The sequence below is a fragment of the Pangasianodon hypophthalmus genome, chromosome 6 (genome assembly GCF_027358585.1).
Source record: "Pangasianodon hypophthalmus isolate fPanHyp1 chromosome 6, fPanHyp1.pri, whole genome shotgun sequence".
In the NCBI taxonomy this organism is placed as follows: Eukaryota; Metazoa; Chordata; class Actinopteri; order Siluriformes; family Pangasiidae; genus Pangasianodon; species Pangasianodon hypophthalmus.
The window spans coordinates 9,825,604-9,847,793 of record NC_069715.1 but is presented as its reverse complement, the minus strand read 5'-3'; the positions used below and the strand labels follow the sequence as shown (position 1 = coordinate 9,847,793).

The 22,190-nt window shown below is 35.2% G+C and overlaps 1 protein-coding gene across 1 annotated transcript; it reads left to right on the top strand.

Moving 5' to 3' along the window:
- The first annotated feature begins 820 nt into the window (after nt 1–820).
- Nucleotides 821–22,020, top strand: LOC113534661 (protein FAM180A). The gene is made up of 4 exons (XM_026927611.3): nt 821–1,053; nt 16,274–16,451; nt 21,060–21,157; nt 21,348–22,020. Exons 1-4 carry the CDS (start codon nt 1,051–1,053, stop codon nt 21,675–21,677), a joined length of 609 nt encoding a protein of 202 aa, XP_026783412.2. The 5' UTR covers nt 821–1,050; the 3' UTR covers nt 21,678–22,020.
- Nucleotides 22,021–22,190: the final 170 nt, after the last annotated feature.

The following is a 22,190-nucleotide window of genomic DNA, read 5'->3' as shown; positions in this document are numbered from 1 at the left end:
GTTATTTTCCAGGTGGCTTCTGTGACTGGGGTAGTCTATAATTTTACTGTTGTAATTTGGAGATGTTACTGAAACATTTATCAGAATTTTTTTGTTAGGTAATGACACACATTCTGGTCCAGTAAGAAGCCACCTCAGTCTCCGGTTAGTTTAGCCTCATCTTTGCTTTCTTTTTCAGATGTCACAGTTCTGATTTGCTGGGTCTCTTTTTCTTTTTTGTCAGTTCATTCTCATCATCTTCTGAATTCTTTTCTGAAAAGCATTAAGAAGACCCCAAAAAATTAAGAACATTTCTTTTTTTTTTTTGTAGCAACAAGCAGCAATTAAACGGTGCTATTAAAATGAAACTCTCAAAACATATGGTCTTGTTCATTAATCATTTTTGTATCATTAGTGGCTAATTACTCTTTAGTGTCTTACAGCTGGAACAGTACAGTAATCACAAGTCATTTTCTGCACTTATCTCTGCCTTTCTGCATGAAGTGACAGGTAGCTAGCAAAGACAATAATCTGAATTTTGCTCTTTGTTACTGCTGTTACTATGGTGCATTCCTTAATGATAGTAATATTGAAAAAAAAAAAAAGAATTACAACCATAATGACAAATGATAATATTATTAAAAATATTTCTGTAATAATAATATTACAGTAAAATTAAACCATAATTAAAGATATGATACTACAGAACAAATACTAGAAAACAGTTTTCTTATCCTCTCTATATTTCTTTTAGTGGATTACACTGACTCGGGCTATGACACCTCCACGCCAGCAGAGGGCCCCATCCCATCCATCCTAAATACTTACTTCCTGTTCCATTGTTGTCCTGTTTCATGGACTATATAAAGACATATTTACACACACTTTGTGAGGTTTTGCTAGTATTTTGTTGCATTCAACTTATATTGGAAGTGGGAAGTCTGTGCTTGGAATTATATCATTTTCAACCTCCATGCATTTGAGCTGCAAATTGGGAACAAACCATGGATGCCTCTATGCTGGCCAGCTAACTGTGATGAGTGATTTATATTTTCCTCCTCAAGACAGCTAATGGTATAATCAGTTTTATAGATTTAACAAGCAAATATGTCTGTATATTGTTTGAACTAAAGCAAATACTTGTATATACAACATAATTCATTTAAGGGTAAAGTGCTACTCTGTTTACTGTTGAGGCTGTGAGCAGCCATTTTGATTTGACGTCACTTGCTGAACCTGGAGTTGAAGAGACCATCCTGAGTAACCATTCAAAGTTGAGGGGGTGTTTTCTTTGGTCAGAAATTATTTGGTTACAAATTGGTTACAAGTTATGAACTTTAATTGATGCAGTATATATAAATACATATTCATACACACACACACTTGCCAGTGTTTATACAAAGTTAGTATCTTTCTGATGTTCTTGTGTTTTGACTTGTGCTCTGCCTTAAGGGCTATTTTTCAGATTGTTTTGACTATTGACTAAGATTGTGGACTTATCTGTGTTTTGACCTGTGCCTGTTTACTAATATGTGATACTGACACCAAAACAAAGATTAGGATGACCATAAGAAACAGACGTGACATATTATGCAGTTATACATACTGCTAATGATGCATCAACAGTTTTGGAAAATGTATCCACAAGGACAACGCTAGCCAGCAGATTCTTCAGTCTCGATACTAGATACACTATATGGCTAAAGGTATGTGCACACCTGACCATCATGTCCGTATGTGCTTGTTGAACATCTTATTCCAGAGTGCAAGGTTCAAGGTTCTTTATTTGTCACATACATTACATACACGCGTTGTATTAATGTAGTGAAATGGCATAGAATAGAATCTATTAGACAAAATATAGATGTTATATGTAAAAATATGTTTAGCAGCTTGGAGGAATCGTAGCTTTTAGAGGACGTAGTGTGCAAAAGAGTGCAAGAGTTTTTGTTTGTCCATAGTGCACCTGTTTGTGTGTCTGTAGTATTGTGTATGTGTATCTGTATGTGTGAGGTAGTAGTATGCAGACATCTCAAGTGTCCTCCTTCAGTAGCCGGATTGCCTGAGGGTAGAAACTCCTCCTGAGTCTCTCTGTGTTGGTCCTCAGGATCAGGTAGCGCTTCCATGATGGGAGCACTGAGAAGAGACTGTTTTTGGGGTGGTGAGAGTCTTTTATGATCCTCCTGGCCCTGATCTTGCATCGCTGGATGTAGATGTATGTGATGCAGGGGGAGAGAAGTCCTGATGGTCTTCTCCACTGCCCTCGCCACTCTGGACAATTCTGGTCCTTGGTTAGTCCCCCTTTTTGCTGTTATAATAACCCCATTCTTCTGGGAAGGCTTTCCACTAGATATTGGAGTGTGGTTGTGGGGATTTTTGCCCCAGGCACTGATGACAGGTGAGGGTGCCTGGGGTGCAGTCAGCTTTCCAGTTCATCCTAAAGGTGTACAGTGGGGCTAAGTGGGCTCTGGGCTCTGTCTTCATAGACTCGACAACCTGTCTTCATAGACCTCACTTTGTGCTCAGGGGCATTGTCATGTTGAAATATATTTGGAACTCTAAGGATCCGTTCACACCTGGAACTAACATGCGTCTTTGGATCACAAGTGGACAGCTGAGACGCATAGCTGTTCACACCTGGCATTATGAACGTGCCTCCAGTGACCACTTGTGATCGGATTTCATATATTGCTGTCATATGGCTGTCATGCACAGTCTTCTTCTGCATTTATTTTTTAGGTAGAAATGTTCCATGAATCCTCTCATGTACCTTTACAGGCTGTTTCAAAACTTGAACACCAGCAGTGTTCTTGTTTCTCTGTTCATGCTTTTACTGAATTTCATGGGTTGATTGGGTTGAGTAATTACTCCATGAATGTTCTATACTGTCACAGTCCCATGTTTTATTTATCTACTCACTATAAGAATCACTGTGGTACACCTTTTCCATATGTTCCATGTGTTCCAAGAAAATTAAATTTAACAGATATTTCACACAATAAGCATGAAATATTCTTGGATCTCTGTGTTTGGGTGTTTATGTGTATGGCAGCAGTCCATCTGGAACTGGACCAGATAGACAGATGAAGGTGGTAAGCCTCCTCCAGTGAGGTTAGCAGAGCAAAATTGCACATGTCACTGTGAAATCTTTTTCAACAACAACACAAAAGCAAACAGAATGTTGTAAGGCACTTGATTTGTGAAGGATTTTGATTCAGATGGTTTAATATTACTTACTGCAATATAATCTGAAAAGGAAGTCGTTCTATTTGAACCATGAATGCATTCATAGATTAATTAATCTTCATTAAGTGATTTGTCCTGGTCACGCACACACCTAGCATAGCCAGTCCACCTCTTGGTATGTTTTTGGGAAGTGGGAAGAACTCAGAGAAATGGAGGAAACCCCACGCAGACAGTAACCCTAGCTCAGGATTGAACCATGGTTTGTGAAGCTGTCAGGCAGTAACATTACCCAATGCACCACCATGAACCATACCGCCCATACCATAGAACTTTAGTAAAGAAACATGCATGGATTTTTGGTAATTTCACTTCCTCATTTCTTTCTGAGAATCTAGACTTGAGGTAATATGACTTTCTTGAAATTACAGCCAATAAGCTGAGCTGTTGATATAAGGCTAACCAAAAAATGAATGACCTCAGACCAATTGAGAGCCAAAGCCAGAGATAACGATTCTGAATATAAGAGAACAAGGTCATATGTCACATGGAATATTCTGAAATCTTTGATCTGTATATGTACACATGGTGCATATAAAGGCTCTGTAACTCTTCACTCTTATCTCCTGTTGTCCATGCTACTTTTCTTCTTTAGAGTGGTTTTGGATAATACTCAGAAATGCTCAAGCCGTGATGGATTGTATAAACTCCCTTGCTTCAATGCACATGTTCACATGTTCATTAATTCTATGAACATGCAAGCATTTGTGTAAGTTCAAGAATTTTTATCTTCACTGTTCTTGAATGAGAAATGAGCTGTACTATTTTAAAAATATATAAATACAGCAGTAATAATTTTACTGTACTGTAAATCCAAGTATGTTAGCGCTACTTGACAAAGAAAATATTTGAACACAGAAGTTTTACAAGATCTCTCTGGGAGAGGGTATTAGGACAACATTAATGAATGTAAGGTTCTGTGTGCCAGATTTGTTGGGTGTATCTGTGTTTGTGGCTAACCATGCTACCTATGTGCAAAAGTGCCAAGAAACTATTAAATCAGGAATTTCCTCTCAGGTCAGTGCATCTGCAAAATACGGAACTGAAACACAAGTCATAGCTTTGGACTGCATTCTCCAAGCCACACTGACTTCAGTGGTCACTTTAAAGTGAAGGCCAGAGTCTCATAACCACAGAAAGAAGTCTCAACAGTAGGGCCTTAAATGTTACACTAATAGAGGAGAATAAATGTTGCCAAAGAGCAGTAGAAATGGAGCTCAGTGGGAATGTAAAAATTGAGAAAAGCTATAATGTGGACACTTGATAATGATTTTATGATAATACTACTCATAAATGGAATACTACCATGTTCTCAAACTTTGTAGGTTTCATGACAGTTTTTATTTTTGTTGGAGGGGAGAGCTGGCAAAATTGTAATGTTTGTTATCTTTAAATACAAGTACGTCTCTTCTTAGGGGAGGGAACACTGGGATTTGTCCACTCTGGCTGGAGATATTTGTGAAAAGCCCATTTTGTGCCAAGTATGTAAAAAAAAAAATTTTTTCTAATAGTATATTTTCCTTACATGTTCAAAAACTGTACAGTTGTGTACACTAATCTCTCCAATAACTGTTAGCATCGTTTTCAGAGTATGGGCATGCTGCTTCTGTTTGCAGCATTGAGAGAAAGCTGAGAAATTGTAACACTGTTATAATCATAATTATAACAATAACAAAATCATAATTATAAACTGTACAGCATCTCGATTGAGGTCTCAGACTGCTCAGATCAGCAAAAGGTGGAAGCACTGAGACAGAAAAGATGCACACACGTTTTCATGCGTGTGAGGATGAATTGAAATTGATGCTGAGCAAAAATAAGTCTCTAACCATTAATAACAGAATTATGGTTAAACTACTGTATAGTATCCATATATACCGTACCACAGAAATCATAGTTAGATATAACACAAAAGAAGGAAAAAGCACAAACGAAAAGCACAACATCTTTAAATGTGTGATTATACTACGTGTGTGTGTGTGTGTAAGACATCCAATGATGGTTTGTGATTACTTAATATTTTCCAAGCTACCTCAAAGGCAGGGTTTTCCAAATTTAACTGACCGCAAATAGACAAGTCTTGGCATTTTGGTTTCTCCTCATTATTTACCATCAAGCACTTAAAACAGTAATTAAAAGTTTCAGCATATTTCCATATTTCCATGTACATTTTCTTGACTTCTGGTCAAGTTAGAGTCACTCAGTGTTACTGAGGAACTAGCAGAGATACGTGTATGGAAAAATTTGCCTATTTTTATTGCTGATCTCAAAGGCTAGTGGCGCATGTAAGGTTAGCAAAAAGGAATAAAATAGAATGTGCGTGCATTTTTAATTTAAATGTGTCTTGTTTGAATGTGACTCTCAGTAACATTTCAAAATAGTAGCACAGCAAAATCTGTTTGAAAAGAAAGATATATCTTACATTAATTTGTAAAACAAATAAATAAAAGAAAAGAGGATATTGTGAGTTTCTTTCACAACCTGATTTTTAAATCAAACAAGGTTGTGACTCTTAGTTTGAGAAAGCCCTGCTCAAAGGTATAACACACTGAAAAATTAATGTGTGATGGTTTAACAATGATTTTTCCTGATATACAGCACTGTGCAAAAGTGTTAGGCACTCTTTTTTTTTTTTTTTTTTTTTTTTTTTTTTTTTTTTTTAAGTACAAGCTTTGTTATAGATTTTTATTTTACAACTTCTACATCAAGTCCATACAAAAAAACATTATAAATTTCCAAACATTAGTTTTCCAGCACAAAATTAAATGTTCCCAAAAAATGTTTGTATGTCAGTAAATAAAGCAGCATATTACATAAGAGACACTTTTCAGATAAAAAACATAACGAAGGCTGCTGGGTTTTGCCTCAAAAATAAGAAGCACGTGCAACAACTTTGGCTGCTTCTGCAAGATGCTCAATAACACTTACCAGCTCATTTCCTTATAAAACTGCACACATTGTACCTGAGACTACTTTTTTTTTTTGGAAGTAAAGGGTCATCACACCAAATATTGACTGTTTCATTTATTATTGTTTACTGCTATTTATAGTATTTTTTAATTTCATTATTTTTGAAGGCATCTTTGCTCTACAGCATGGCTTGGCATGTGCTTAAGACTTTTGCCCAGTGCTGTATATGTAAGTCAAGTAAGATTGCAGCATTTTTTGAGTGGTGTTACATGTACAGTATACTCCCTGATGATATAGGTACACTTTGCAAAAGAAGCACACATATGCATTATATATGCAAGTGGGAAGTATGAAATCTGCAATTTAAATCATTGTTGAGTGTTACAATGGTACCAGGTCTCTCCTTCTACTGTACTATAAATCACTCTCCCCTACTTTTGTGTATAATCCCTCAGACGTACAACCGGATAATACTTCATTCCTCTTGTGCTATTGACCTCTTCCTCTAATCTTTGTCAGTGTTTTGCTTCATGAGTGGACAGTTTCCGTCTGAGCAGTGGACAAAAACAGCTAAGAGATAAGAGGATTATAAGCCAACATCATGGTCCTGTGTCCTCCATTTGCAGCAACCTGCAGCTGGTTCATCTAACACTCTGGAGAGACGAGTGAGAGACCGGAACAAGAAGACCAGGATGTGTAACAGACTTTATTCGAGTCATTGTCTCCAGAGGAACCATATTCACAAACCCCAAAAGCACTCACATAGCAGAAAAGGGGAAAGTACTGTATATGCTGGATTTCTCATGGCCTCTTCTGTGAAATGTCACATTTGTTTCCATGGAAAGTGAAGAGAAAACCATAGTGTAGTTACTGTATGAACATTTGATGAAGTGAACTGGTTATTCTCATGGTTTGAACATCAGATAGTTTGGCTTTATCCTCATCATTCTGTGCAGCTTCAGTAATTTAGCTGTCTTCAAAATGACAGATGGATGATAACAGGAGCCTGATAATGACAAACAAAACTATCTTTACTCTAACAATATCTCCTTAGCTCTCTATGGACCGGATTATGGAAAATGTCCAAAAATGTTTTATAGTTCTTCTGCCAGAAAAAAATTTTTTTGTTTGTAATGTATATTGACTGTTGACACAGGGAAATATCATTTATACACAACATTGGAAGATAATGTAGCATTTTTTTTTTTTTTTAATCAAAAGCGTCATCTAACATGAAATTCATTGTCTTCATTTTTAACTCTTAAATTGAGGGGGGAAAAAATGTTTCTTGACAAATGATTCATAGTATAAAAAAAAAAAAAGTTGAAAGAACACTGAACTCTTAATTCTTTGTGAGATTTAAGAAAACTTTAAGAAAACAAACTGTCCACACTCTAGACTAAAACTCTCATCTATTCATTTAAAATTTTCATTCCAGTATCTACACCATCTTGCCACATCTTTCCTTCTTCCGTAAAACATATTGACATCTACCTAAAAATACATAAAATGCCTAGATAAATCATGTTCACTGTAACTGGGGTAATACTAACCTGCACTTCATATATACAGTATTCTCTAATGGGCTATTGTCATTTATGCAAGACACACTGGTTTTAATCAATTTGGAAGCCAAAGTCTAATTATTCCACATGTAATATATTCTACGGAATGTCCCAAAAGTCTCCATACATAGGGGACTGTGTTTGCCAGCACCATGTCGGTTGTGCCTTCATCAGTGGATGTTCATGGACGTCCACTTCTCGGTTGATCTGCAACGCTTCCTGTCATTTTTGAATTTGTTAATAAGTTTGGCAGCAGTGTCGTGTGTGATGCACTTGCCATGTTTCCTGTTAAAGTCCATCGCAACCTTGAGACAGTTTCCCGATCCAGCCATGAGAATGATTTCAATACATTATTCTTTTGTCAAAGGCATTCTTATCTGAAAAAATATATATAATATAAACTAAGTATGAAAAATTTTGGAAGACATTTTGCTAAAAAGTGTTAATTTCCCCTATGTATGAGACTTTTGGGACACCCTGTATTTATCTTAAACATCATAAAGAATTTTTTTTTAATTTCATATTTTAAAATATGCTTACCATGGTGTGCTTTGTCCATGTGTTGCAAAAGCTAGCAGTCCTTATACAAGTAGCCTCGGTAACCAAAGAGTTTTTAATGATTTTAAAATGAAATTGTCTGCTTTTATAAGAGTTAGTAATCAATAATAACATGGATCTGGGCCATTAACATTTAATCTGCTTTTTAAAACAGACTATAATTCAGACAATTTTCTAAGAAGCTTACCAATTGTCATACTGTACATAAGCATTGAATGTCATGATGACAGTTATTCCAACTTGTCAGCTAATCATTATTATTGTTTGTGTTTTGGGGTTTTGGAATAATTAGCTGCCTTAGTTAAGTATAGAGTGGAAAAAACAGGTCATTTGTTAGAATAATTGTTCTCAGTGCAGTACAAACTTGAGTTAATGTTGGTCACAGAAAGCCCCAGTGTCTGTTTATGAGGATTTTCTTTTTCTGGTTTGATGTGAGTGATTACAGTGATCAGCTTCTATATGAAGAACAGATGGATGATGGTTTTGTTGTTATCTGGCAACACGTAATGGCCCATAGGGGAAAAATGAGCAGTCTGTTTCAATGAGTCTTGTTAAGTGATTTAAGTATAAGGGGAATTCAGAATGAGGCTTGACGATAGAGAGATACTGTAACAGTGGATGGCCTCCAAGATTCCTGTCTTCTGCGGAAACTGATATGTAGGTGCCAAAAGTTGTGCACTCATCAGTAGGATGTAGGATGGAAAGAAAAAGCAGCATTGAGGTCAGATCTTCAATGGAGTATTTTCTTCTGTATTTCCTCTGTAGGTACCTAATAGTAGAAGCAATCGCATTCATATATTTAAATATAAGAAAAAGGCTGAGAAAGCAACAGATATACATATAATTCTAGCCCACTTTACATGGCCTGCATTCAAATACTGTATATTAATTAGCATTGCCACTGCTGTTTCTTCACAACAGTATTAATGTAGTGAACGCTGGATACTGATTGATCAGAAGGTGTTGATTAATTTTCTATAACAGCAGCTCTGACAACAGTTCCGGCTACAAGGTTCATCTTAATGTGCTCACTCTTGTATGGAGGACACTCCACATAAATGAATAAAAAATGCATGTGATCGCTGATATGATGAAGTTTTCTGTGAGAAGATGTTGATTCAGCATTTATGGAAGGAGTCTCTAGTGTCAGTGCTTTGTAACAGTCAGAAGTAAAGCTGTAACTTTACATTTTGTGACACAGGAAAGTCTTTAAGACTGAGGACTTTGTAGTTTTGCAGCTGCATATTTTTGTCTTATTGACTTGAATGAAGAAGAGAGGCAAGTGAGGGAAAATTGTTTTTATTAATTTATAAAAGGATCTAACTTGTTTTATGGATGTTCCACAGCAGGAAATGTTACTATAAATTGATTAAAAGAATGGCATGTTGTTCTTTAATCATTAAAAAACTGTATTGATGGCAAATTGCTGTGGTATAAGAGGAATTAAACACTTCAAGGCAATTTGTTATAAGATTATAACTTTCAGAAACTAACAGCAACTTATTTTCTTATAAGAGCAAATATCGTTATGTTTTATTCCTTACTTCAGGTGCTTGTATGCAGATAGTTTTCCACTAATAAACCAATATGTTAGAAAAATTCACTCCCAAATTATATTCATACAATTTGTTTGTCTTATTAAATTGCAAATCCTTATTAAATGTCTTGGGAGGCTTAAAATTAATTTGAATTACTACAAAGGCAGAAATAATGCAATTTAAATTTGTTCAATATGTTGTACTCATTCTAGACTAATAGGTGCTATAAATTCTTCTTGTGCACAGTGAAACATCATTCAGACATTTGGGAAGTTTTAAATACTGATAATGTTCCTAGTGTGTGGTAAAATGTAAACTCTCAGGACCATTTGGCAAATCCAGACTTCCACACTTTATACATCCTTCCTATTACTTTCACTGTAACTACTGTTAGTCACAGTTGCACAATAGCTTGCTTTAAGATAATGAGTGAATATTAATTACAGTACTAAAGGAAAAATAGAACAATAATTTTTGCTATTGAAAACCTCACTCTTTCATATTGTGGAAAAATGGATTATAGAGAAAGTGATTTTTAGTGTTTTTTTTATTGTTGACTAACAGTAATGTGCAATTCTTACACATTTTCTTTCTGTAGAACATCTGGAACAACACACTATTCTTTATTTTTTAACATTTAAGAATGCATTGCTATGTATCCTGCACAATATTTCATAGATTCCTATACTAGATAATCAGGAATTTTCATGCACTTGCATATAAATCAAGGATGTAATATATAAAGCACACTGAAGACCTACCACAGTTTTTCCACTGCTTTCTGCTCTTTTCCCTCCAGCTGTACACTCCTCAAGCATGTTTCATAGTCTATTTTTACTTCCACATGGGGTGAACACTTGTACAAGGAATGCCCACAGGAACGCACAATAACCTCTTACGAAGTAACAGGTCAAGTTGGGACCAATGTATCTATCCAGCTGGTGTTATAAGCCTTTCCATCAACTCTGCACCTTGGAGACATTCCAGGACAATAATGTTTATCAGAAATGTAACAGGTGCACTGTTATATGTTCTCCCCTAAGTCATCTGTCTAGGTGCAGGTGTTTTAGGATTTTTTTTTTTTAACCTAGAGACCATGCTCTCTCTCTCTCTCTTTTTTTTTCAGTCACAAAATTGTACCGTCGAGATGTTCTGAATGCAAATTGGTTTCATGATCAAAATCAACCTTCCCTGAATGCCAGATATTCTATAGTTAACTAGAGACATCTAGTGGGACTTTGAAACAAATGCAAATGTTTTGTGGCTAAATTTACTTTACAGACATGTCACTTTACACTCTGTTCACTACCTAAATAATTACATACACAAATGAACCACAGTATATGCTTTATATTCAATCTAGTACAAAACTACTGTCACTTGTCATGAAAATGAACAGATGAACATACAATGGGCCAAATTTATCAAGATGGATATGAACGGATTTATTTGTAAATCATTCATAGGTGCATTTACACAAGAAATGTGGTGTTTATTAAAATCCTGTAAATTTGGAAAAACTTTCATAACCTACTCATGCTCCTGAGTGTGTATATTTATGCATAAGAAGAGTAACTAATGTAAACCTTGTCTGATCAGCTTAAAATCATATTAATTGAATGGACTACTGCACTTCCTCTGGTTGTGGGGTACACTTTTATATATGGATTATGCTGTCAAGGTTAAATAGCTTGTATTTAACGTATTAATGTATTTCAATTACACATACAAATGTAGTAAAAAGTTTGTGAAACCCAGTCGTTTTATATTAATTAAAGAAATATTTAAAAAAAATTTAAAAAAGCAAGCCAAGTTAAATCCACAAATTAAGACAAATAAGCCTAGTCATTCAATTAAGAAGAAATGCCCCCATATAACAGTAGGATGGGCTGCAATGGCTCAACATATCATGTCGGTTCTGTTTGCCATGACATCTTTTAATAAAGCTAGCACTTATTGAATGATGAGTAACCTATCTGGTATGTCTCAAGCTCCAATGCGCTTTATACTTCCTAGTGTACTGTGTATCAGTATCAGGCTTCCTATGACAGATACCCTCCTGCTTTTCCAACACAGCATTGGGAAGGGCATACTGTGTTAGTGCGTGAGAGATGTCTGGCTGACAGTCGCAAGAGACTTTGAATAAAAAAAAAAAAGTTTCCTTGCATGATGTGCTTGGTGTCCATGATCACCTGAGTACAGGAGATATATTTTTTTTCTCCATTTTCATGTCAAACCATTTTCTTTTCACCTCATTAATTCACATTGAAATTCACCTTTTCTCTAATTCGTCTCCATATTTTCAGGTGCTGTTACACTGTTAAATAATAGTGATTTTTATTGGTATAGACGTGTGTCAAAATACCTTCCATATCCTCCTCAGAAAAAAAGTCTTTTTGTGCCTTTTACTCATCATTTCAGCTATTTGCCTTTTATGGAGTTTTGAGGGTGTCACCAAATGCAAATCATTACAGGTGACTGGCATAAATCAACATAAGCAAGCAATTTCAAAAAACTTTTGTAAATCCTGCAGAAGTTTTCAGTTTGGTTTGCCTTACACAAACATTTACATACAAATTAACTAAAGAACTGATAAACTAGGCCCGATATGAGTAACACAAGCAATTACTGGTGTTTGGAGATAAGCACCCCTACAATTAATATCTAATGTAAATATTTTCCTGTAATGTATAACACTTGGGTCTTCGAGACTCCTCCATGAAGAACCTTTGAAGCTCCTTAATATTCTTAGATTTGCACATGTGCATTGAATTGTTCAAGACAACAGGTTCACTGATGATTTGGATGATTGGGTGTACATGTTTAGGGTCATTATCTTGCTTAAATATAATCTTGATTGACTAGTGTTGCTGTGATTGACGGAGGAGAGCGTGTATTCCATCCCTTCCACCTTGAAAGTACAGCCAGTTTTGTTCTCTAGACCCCTGCCCACAGATGTCTGTGGCATTGTTGGGATTTGAACTTGCAAAAGCAAACATACAGATTTAACAATGAGACATTCAGTATATTTCCCACGTGTATTAATCTCTACAGTTGCTACAGGACATCTGGAATAAAGCATGGTTTACTCTTTAAAAGTTCTTAATTCCTTACAATTTAAGAAAGCACAGACATTATTCTTGCACTTCTCAACCAGGGATTTTCATGAAATGTCTATAAATCAAGAAAGCAATATATAAAACACAAGTAGGAAGACCCACCACAGTTTTTCCACTACTTTATTATCTCCTGTATTTGTCTCCATTACTAAATCACTCAGTAAACACACTCCCAAAATATGTTTCATACTTCACGTTTATCTCCAGATGAAGTGAACACTTGTACAATGAATGTCAACAGTAAAACAAAATAACTTCTTTGGAAATAACAGATCTATTGAGTAGTTTTCCATTAGGTGTAACAGATCTATGGATCAATTATGCACCTCAGAGACATATTTCACGTATATACAGTACTGGGCAAAAGTCTTAGACACATGCAAAGAAATGCTGTAGAGCAAAGCTGCCTTCAAAAATAATTAAATTAAATGTTTCTACATTTAAAAAATACTATAAATAGCAGTAAACAATAATAAATGAAACAAAATCAATATTTGATGTGACGATCCTTCGCTTTTAAAAAAAAAAAAAAAAAAATAGTAGTCTCAGGTACAGTGTGTGCAGTTTTATAAGGAAATGAGCTGTAAGTGTTACTGAGCATCTTGCAGAAGCAGCCACAGTTCTTCTGGAGACTTTGACTATCACATTTGTTTCTTATTTTTGTAGCAAAAACCCAGCAGCCTTCATTATGTTTTTTTTTGTCTGAAAAGTGTCTCTTATGTAATATGCTGCTTTCTTTACTGACATACAAACAGTTTTCTGTAAAATTTAATTTTGTGCTGGAAAACTGTTTGGAAATCTGAACTGTTTTTGTACTGAATCAATAATGTAGAAGTCATAATATAAAAATCTGTAACAAAGACCTAAGACTTTTGCATAGTACTGTCTATACAATTTATAAGAAATACAATAAACATGCTGACGTGATGCTAATTGGTAACCATAAGCTGTGTTAGATTTAGAGTTCCAGTTCAAAACTAAAGAATCAAGATTTGGACAACACTTAAAACAACAAAAATGTTTGAAGTGAGCAAATAAATATAAATTGATTCTTTTAATTTCAAATGAGAAGATGAGGAAATGCCTACTCAAAAAATAAATAAATAAAACTAATATCTTACTGGTAAAGTAACTATTAAACTGGCAACTTAAGTACGTGTTTATTCAACGTATGCAATAAATGAACAAACAGATTCTTTTTGCTTAACAATTATAATTTAAAAAAATGTCCTGTTACATGAAATGTGTTTTCATGCTTTAATTCCTTTGTAAAAATCTCGTAAGAGGCTGTAATGTTGGTTTCTTATTGCATTTTTATCTGAGTCTGCCCTCTAGTGGCACTGCAGGGTTGACTAGGATTAGTGTTTCAAACCCAAGTCCTCATAAATGCTCAACCAGTCCACATTTCACTTTAATCTCAGATCCAGTAATGATTACTTAGTACATCTGCCGTAGGACCTGTAATAGTAAAAAAAGCGAAATTTAAGCGTAAACGTAAGCATAAGTTAAACATGGATTACAAGTTAAACATTGGAATTTTTTTCAGTATAAAAGCTTCAAAGACAAAACATGTGTAGCTTAGTTTTTATGTTAGCAGTGTTCAAATGTTTTGTTGCACAGCTGTACAGTTCAGACCTCATTTAATTATCTGCAGCTATTATTAATACCAAAACAGAACATGGGTCCCAATGATTGCAACACTTTTGGAAACAGCAGATTCTGAAATACTCAAGCACTCGGCACATCTGGATTTAAAAAAAATAAAATAAAATGCCACAGTCAAAGTCAGTGAGATCACATTTTACCATTCTGATGTTTGATGTGAGCATTAAATGAAGCTCTAGATGTGTATGTGCATGGTTTTATGCACTGTCTTGCTGTCACATGATTGGCTAATTGAATAATCGCATGAATAAGCAGGTGTACAGGTTTTACTAATAAAGTGGTTGGTGATTGTATATTGTGACATTTATACCATTAATTCAAAAATTGAAATAATCTAAAAGTAAGATAGATATACAGTAAATTCCAACGTCTTGCTTTTTATATTTGTACCTGTAACTTATAGTGAGGGGAAATAAGTATTCGAACACTTCCGGTGCATATACAGTCCCCTCTGAAAGTAGGGGTCATTCCAATACTTTCAGAGAGGCCTGTATATGCATCTGGGTTTGAAAACAACTTAGAACAGAGATCATATTCTCAAAAGACAACATTATTAAACAACACTAGAGTGAAAAAAGCTTCGGTGCCATAGCAAAGATCTTAAACATCGCTGTCACTAGAACTGGTTTGATAATATGCAGGTGGAAAGTTCATTGAACCACAACTAATCGTCCTCGGATGAATGCTCCATATAAGATTTCGCAACAGATTTCAGACTAATGATAAGAAAAGTAAAAGCAGTCACTCAAAAGAGTTGCAGGGCAACCTGAAAGCAGCAGGAACAACAGCAGGCAGCACAGAGATGCATGTCTAAAAGCATTTAGATCTCCTTTGGAACAATATACTCTACTTTTTGTATATAATTTCTTGTCATTACTATACTCTCTACCTGGCTGCTACCCCAATAACTGCTCTGTCCATATATAGTATAAGCTTATCTGCCAAATAATATGTGCACACACATTCGAAGCAATTTATTATATTGTTATTCTTTTGCACTAATGTTATATCTGTCACTTTCATACTAGAACTGTGTACTGGTCGGCGCTGCACTGTCTCTTAATGTGCTTATTGTACTGTTTTAGTAGCTATTGTACTGTTTTAGTTATTGTACTGTTTTAGTAGCTATTGTAGTGTTTTAGTAGGTATTGTACTGTTTTAGTTATTGTACTGTTTTAGTAGGTATTGTACTGTCTTGTGCTGTTTGCACACATTTGCACACGCACATTATGTAGTAATGTTTAGTCTCTTGTAGTTCTTGGACTTGATCTGGATTTCATTCTTCGTCAAGATGTTAACTACAGATTCAAAAACAGACCCAGTCCAACATTCAGTCTAATGAGACCCAGACCCAGGCTTCAGTTCTGGTCCTGACATTTTTTTCAAAGAGCTAGTTGTCATTGTGGTCTTAATGCTAATGATTTAATTTAAAAGAAAGAAAGGAAGAAAGGAAGAAAGGAAGAAAGAAAGAAAGAAAGAAAGAAAGAAAGAAAGATAGTGATTTTTCTGAAATTCATTACAATGCTTTATGTTGTAAAATGAACATTTGTAGTTAATAAAATTTTAAGCGTAACAAGTGCTATGATGGCCTTAAATCCCAAACAATTCATAAAACAACATTTCACAAGAACATACAGCAGCACACAAAAACTCTTTCAAAAAATTCTTTCAATCTTGCAATTGTATCCTCTTCCAGATGGAAATACAGCCCACTTCCCAGAGAGAGGGAGAGCGAGAGAGAGAGAGTAGCACAAATAACTTGTTAGTCTGTAGTGGCACTACTAAAGACAGGATGGGAGCAAGCAGGCTGCCTTGGAAAGTCATCATCATCTCCCTGTTTTATTCCTTATGTGCAGCTCATCACAGGTATAAAGGTAATAAAAATCACTTTAAAATCAGATTACTTTTTGTATCCTAATCTTTATGACTTGTTTTATGAATTGTTTGGAATAAAAAGGAATGGCATTAATGTCAATGTCGGCGTCATTGTTAAACCACCAGTGCTATCAGATTGCTGTTATAGTGGTGCTGTGTTATACTTTACTACTATTTTAGATCAAGGTACTCTTGATCCAAGCAAACAAATAATCGTCTTCATATCCATCATTGCCCTTTTGATATAAAACAATCAATAAACTATTATAAGCTTAAGTGAACATAAATACTGAACTTTTTTAAATATAAAACCTCAGGAGACAAAAGCCATGCAGCCTAGGTTTTAACTTAACAGTGTTCACAGTCTTTTGTTGCACGATTGTCGTCTCAATCAGAAAGCATTACATGTCTACAGCTGTCTACAGCTGTTAATATCAAAACAGAAAGTGGGCCACTAAGATTGCAGCACTGAACAACCATCAAGAATGAAAACACTGTTAAAGCTATTATAATCAAGATCACAATCAAGGATATTTAAAGCTATTTTGGTTTACTTAACTCATCTGGCTGTTTTTACATGCTTTACTCTCTTAACTACAGTTTTTCCTATTACGTTTATCGTAGTTACTGAATAATATGCTTTAAGTTGAATAACTAACCAATACATTGGGAGCAACCCATATGTAAGCCAAACTAGTAAATATAATCAATTTGTAAGCCATATCGAGGGCTTTTAATAAGGCTGAGACCAATTGCAAAATACTGTTACAACTATATCATTTTTAAATTAATATGATGTTACTAGTTGAATGTGACTTTAGTTTAATAGGTTATGTAATTTCAAAGATGCATGTGTAATGTTAGTATTTTGCAAATCAGTGTGCTTGAGAGTTCATGTCCTTTAGACAGTAATGACCTGAAAAATAAAGTTCATAATAATGTTTTGTTTCTGTGGTGCAAGTCAGAAAAATAATATTAGTATGTGAATGGAAGAAAAGATGTTATGCCAAGGAGTACTTTCCAAAAGAAATCATGTGATATTACATAACTGTAGAGATGCTGGGCAGTGTGCTTCATCAACCCAGCAGGGAGAAGGCAATGCATTCTTACTCTGTAGCACATGATAAATGTAGAAACCCTGGATCTTCTTTTCAAGGCTAGAACAACAGAGAAAAGAAAAGTATGAGATGAAATAAGCAGGCCTACAAGTAATGGGTGAAATAAGGTTAAAAAAGTTTAAATCCTATAAAATGTATTCTTGAGCTTTTTGCAGTTGTGCTTAAGAGGTGAAATTAGCACAAAACATGAGGATTTTATATGAATAATTGCATGAATAAGCAGGTGTACAGGTGTTGCTAATAAAGTGGTAAGTGATTGCATATTATGACATTTATAACACTAATTCAAAAATTGAATTAAATTCGGAAAGTAAGATGTGAGGGGAAATAAGTAAAGTAGTGAGGGGAAATAAGTATTCAAAATTTATGATAAGCTGAAATGCTGATCTTTTGTCTCAGATCATCTATTGACCTCAAACCCAAATGTTTTCAGTGCATATACAGACCCCTCTGAAAGTATTGGAAATGCCCACTACTTTCAGAGGGGTCTGTATATGCACTGAAAACATTTGGGTTTGAGGTCAAAAGATGATCTGAGACAAAAGATCAGAATTTCAGCTTATCATAAATTTTCAGCTTAAAAGAAATTCCTGATATTTACATCTAGATGTGTTAAACAACTGAGAACATGGCACCTTTGAGGGCAGACCACCCAATTTTTATGTGAGCTAAAGTATTGGAACAGATAGTCTTAAAGTAAATTAAAGTAAATAATACTTAATATTTAGTTGCATATCCTTTGCCCCTCCACCAAATTCTAGGACACTGGATTTGACATTACTCTTTGGATTTGGTTTTGGATATTGGACTGCAGACTCTTGTTTGTAATAAACCTCTTGCGACTGGATCCTTACACTTTTTATCAAGTCCTGTTCGTTACACTAAGACATGAGTCACAGTCTTTTGACCTGCTCCATTCTCTCTGTAGTTATATACAGAACATACAAATACATTTTTCATGTGCATATCTAACAGTTGATCATTTAAGCTCTCTAACAGTAGAGCTCGTGACCCCGGTGTTTAATTGTCTATCAGATTTTCTTCTTTCATCTGTGACTCAAAATTCAAAAATTTGGATGTTGTGGAATCAGTTATCCCCTAAAGGTGTATTTTGAGAATTCAAGTATTTTGAAATTTAAGTATTCTGGAGCCATTCACAATGAAAAGACTGCCACTGAGTGGCAAAAGCTGTCAGGAGACATTAGATGGATGATACTATTAGCCTAAGATGTGTCTTTAGAGGCTTTCGAAAATGACTGTAATAATATGATATGTTTGGAAAACCCAATTTGGACTTTTATCTGTCACAGCTTGAGGAGGGATGAAAGCCTTCAGACAGGAAAGAGTTCAGAAGTCAATCTACTTCTCAGCTCAACCAACATAGTGCCACAGCAAAATGACTCAAATATCAGAAGAATGATTATACCAGATTAACGAGTATAATACCAGACCAATTCATCTCCATGGCTTTATTCAGTTACACTTTGGATGCCCTCCAGAGGAAATTATAATATGTGGCTCACATTGTAAGCTCTTTTATACAGACCAGTCAGCACCTGTGCAGTACAGTAGACCTGCATGTGGTTCAGTGCTTTGAAATCTTTCCCTTTAAAGATAAAGATTAGGATCAATCTGTGGGCCAGCATGTAAGGTAATACATCCCAGTGGATCTAGACATGAGCATGCTTTACCTTTCTTTTGCCTTGCTGCCCAGCCCTCTTACATTGTACCTTTAAGATCCACAAACCCAAGGCATTTTAAGGCATTCAGTACATAAGACTAGGTTTTTTTGTCATGTATGGCATCAAAGACCATGTAATGTGACAATTCTTTTTTTCTTCTGCTTTTTAAAGCTGCTAAATGAAATTTATTTTATTGAATTTTGTTTTGAAATTTCATCCTCTCTGATAGAAAACTGTTAATGGAAGATATTTATGGAGGAACATTTTGTACCAAAGGTTGTATTCAGCCCTTATCCAGTACACTGATTAATCTCACTGGTGTGAGTGCAAACAATGCAAATTCAGAGCGAATTCAAATATGCCTAAATGATAATAACACCATAGTGTACTGACAGACTGTTCTTTACTCTGTTATGCAGTTTGGAACGTGGCCTGGGTTTTTCCAAGGATGTAATTACCAGCTCCCATTTCTTCAATATAACAGAAATTTATGAGAATAATTTTTAAAAAAAAGTTTTATTGAACAGTGTTATTGAACACAATACAATCAGTGCGACTGTCAGGGTTACTGTAGAACAGGTGACTGAGCAAAAGCCCTTAGTTGCTCCACTGTATTCTCTCTAAAGGCTTGTGTCTGTCTGAGTTGGATACGGCTCCACAATTCTACAAGGCCAGTAAACCTGAGCTAGTCCAGTAAATCTAGCTAAATATCTAAAATACAGTGTAGGGACAAAACTATCATGTCTGTTCACTCTCTCTGTGTGTGTTTATAACCTGTCTGTGTTCACTGTGTATTGTATTATGTAATCTGTGTATCTCTCTCTGTGTTCTCCAACCTGTCAACAACAAGCATGAGCCAGATAGTGTTAGCATACTAGTATGCAAAAAAAAAAAAAAAAAAATACACATGAAGGTGAGCAGACGTTCTCAGTGAGAATGACACAAACACCTGCTCTTAGCCACTAGATGGCAATCATGACTTCTTTAGCTAAATAACTGTACTACTGGGTAACAATACAAACTCCACAACAAAGAGAAACTGGCTGACTATCATCAGTTATTATTCACTAGCTTCCAACCAACAAATCCTGAAAAAAAAAAAAAAGCTAAAATTCCTGAATCTATTTTTTTCTTTTATAGTATTCTTTTATAGTACAGTATCACTCTTATGCTCATGTTTGTTTACATTCTCACACTCTCACTTTCTCTGCCCTGATTGGTTGCCACTTCCTATTTGTCGCTGTTGGACTTCTTTCATGCCTAACATTAGTGTGTGATGATGTTTAATGTATCTGAACTGGCATATGACATAAAGGTAGAAATTTCACCTGATAGCTCTGGCACAATGCTGAATTTCTATTACAGGATCATCAGGGCACCAGGGCAGCAGCTCAGGATCATAATAATGAATCAATAATATATTTTTTTTAACATATTTAACAAATAAATCCTATGCACTGTAGCTTTAAACTATAAACTATAAACTTTTTCTAGTTTGGTGTATTTTTACCAGTCATTCAAAATCACTTACTTTTTTCTACGTCATGCAGCATTCGTTTATATATCTTCCTGTGGCAAAGCTGCAAATAAAAAATTATTACTGGATTTTAATCTATGCAATTATGTCGTAAAGGGTTAAAGGAAATGTTTTCGGGGTAGAGAATTGCCCTACATGAGAACATTAATTCATGCTTGAGTAAGCATGTGTCCATACATGTGCACCTGTAACGTGATTATGCACTTAGTCTGAGGTGAAGAAAGCACAGTATAGTTTGGTAACATCTCTAATATTGTCATCTTCCTGCAGGTCTTTACCCTTCGGCATTCAGGGTGAAGAGAGGTGTGGCACTACTGGTGAACCCCATATTTCAAAACTCTGTAAAGGATGTCGATTTGCTATATGAAGTGAGGACAAAATGCATAATTTATTACCATTATACACATGTTGCTGGTTATACGTATTTCTGCAGAAAATGCAGTGATAATAAAGCAGCACTGATTCTTTATTTACAGAGTCTAAATGTAATGTTAACGATTATCATAAATGTCATTATAAACTGATTATATAAACAGACTTCTCTTTTGGACACATTAGATTCTGCTGAATGGACTGCAGTTTGAAGATGAACTCGGTCAGTTTTCAGTTCGTGACAAAGAACTAGCATCGCTACGTAAGACACACAAGTTAGAAGTCATCTGTGAGGACATTATTCCCAAGACGGTGCCCCAGGTGCGTCGACTGACCTTTGCTCTGGCCCAAGACATGGGTGTTCTTAGGACGGAAGACTTTGAGCGCACAGTGCTGACATTGGTGTACACGGCTAATAAAATAGCTCAGGCCAGCACAGCACACCAGAAAGATGCTTGGGCAGAGTGCTTTATCAGCCTATACGAAGCCATAAAACACGACTTAACCATCAGATAAAGGAACCATCAGATAGAGGAACCATCAACACGTCAGATCGGCAGAAAAACAGCATAACCTCTGGTAGCTTTGATATACAAATATACATATACACACACATACATGCATGCATGCATACATACATACAAACATACATACATAACGCGCATATATATCGCTCATGTCTATCACTCATGTCTATCGCTCATATATATGAAACTTGTTGGAACTTTAGTATGCAGTTAGAATCATGCAGTTAGAAATTTGAATTGAAATTCAGTTTCAGAATTTCACACTTAAGGGTGAAATGACCGTTTGAAATGCAAAATGAAGATTCATTTGAAACAGGGAAAAGGGTTTCTGTGTTTAATTGCTTTTGCCTTTTGTATGTGTTTTTTTTGGTTTATTAAAGCACAATGAATGCAGAAATGCAGTTATTCCCAGCAAAGTTATTTTCATATAATATAATATAATATAATATAATATAATATAATATAATATAATATAATATAATATAATATGATATAATATAAT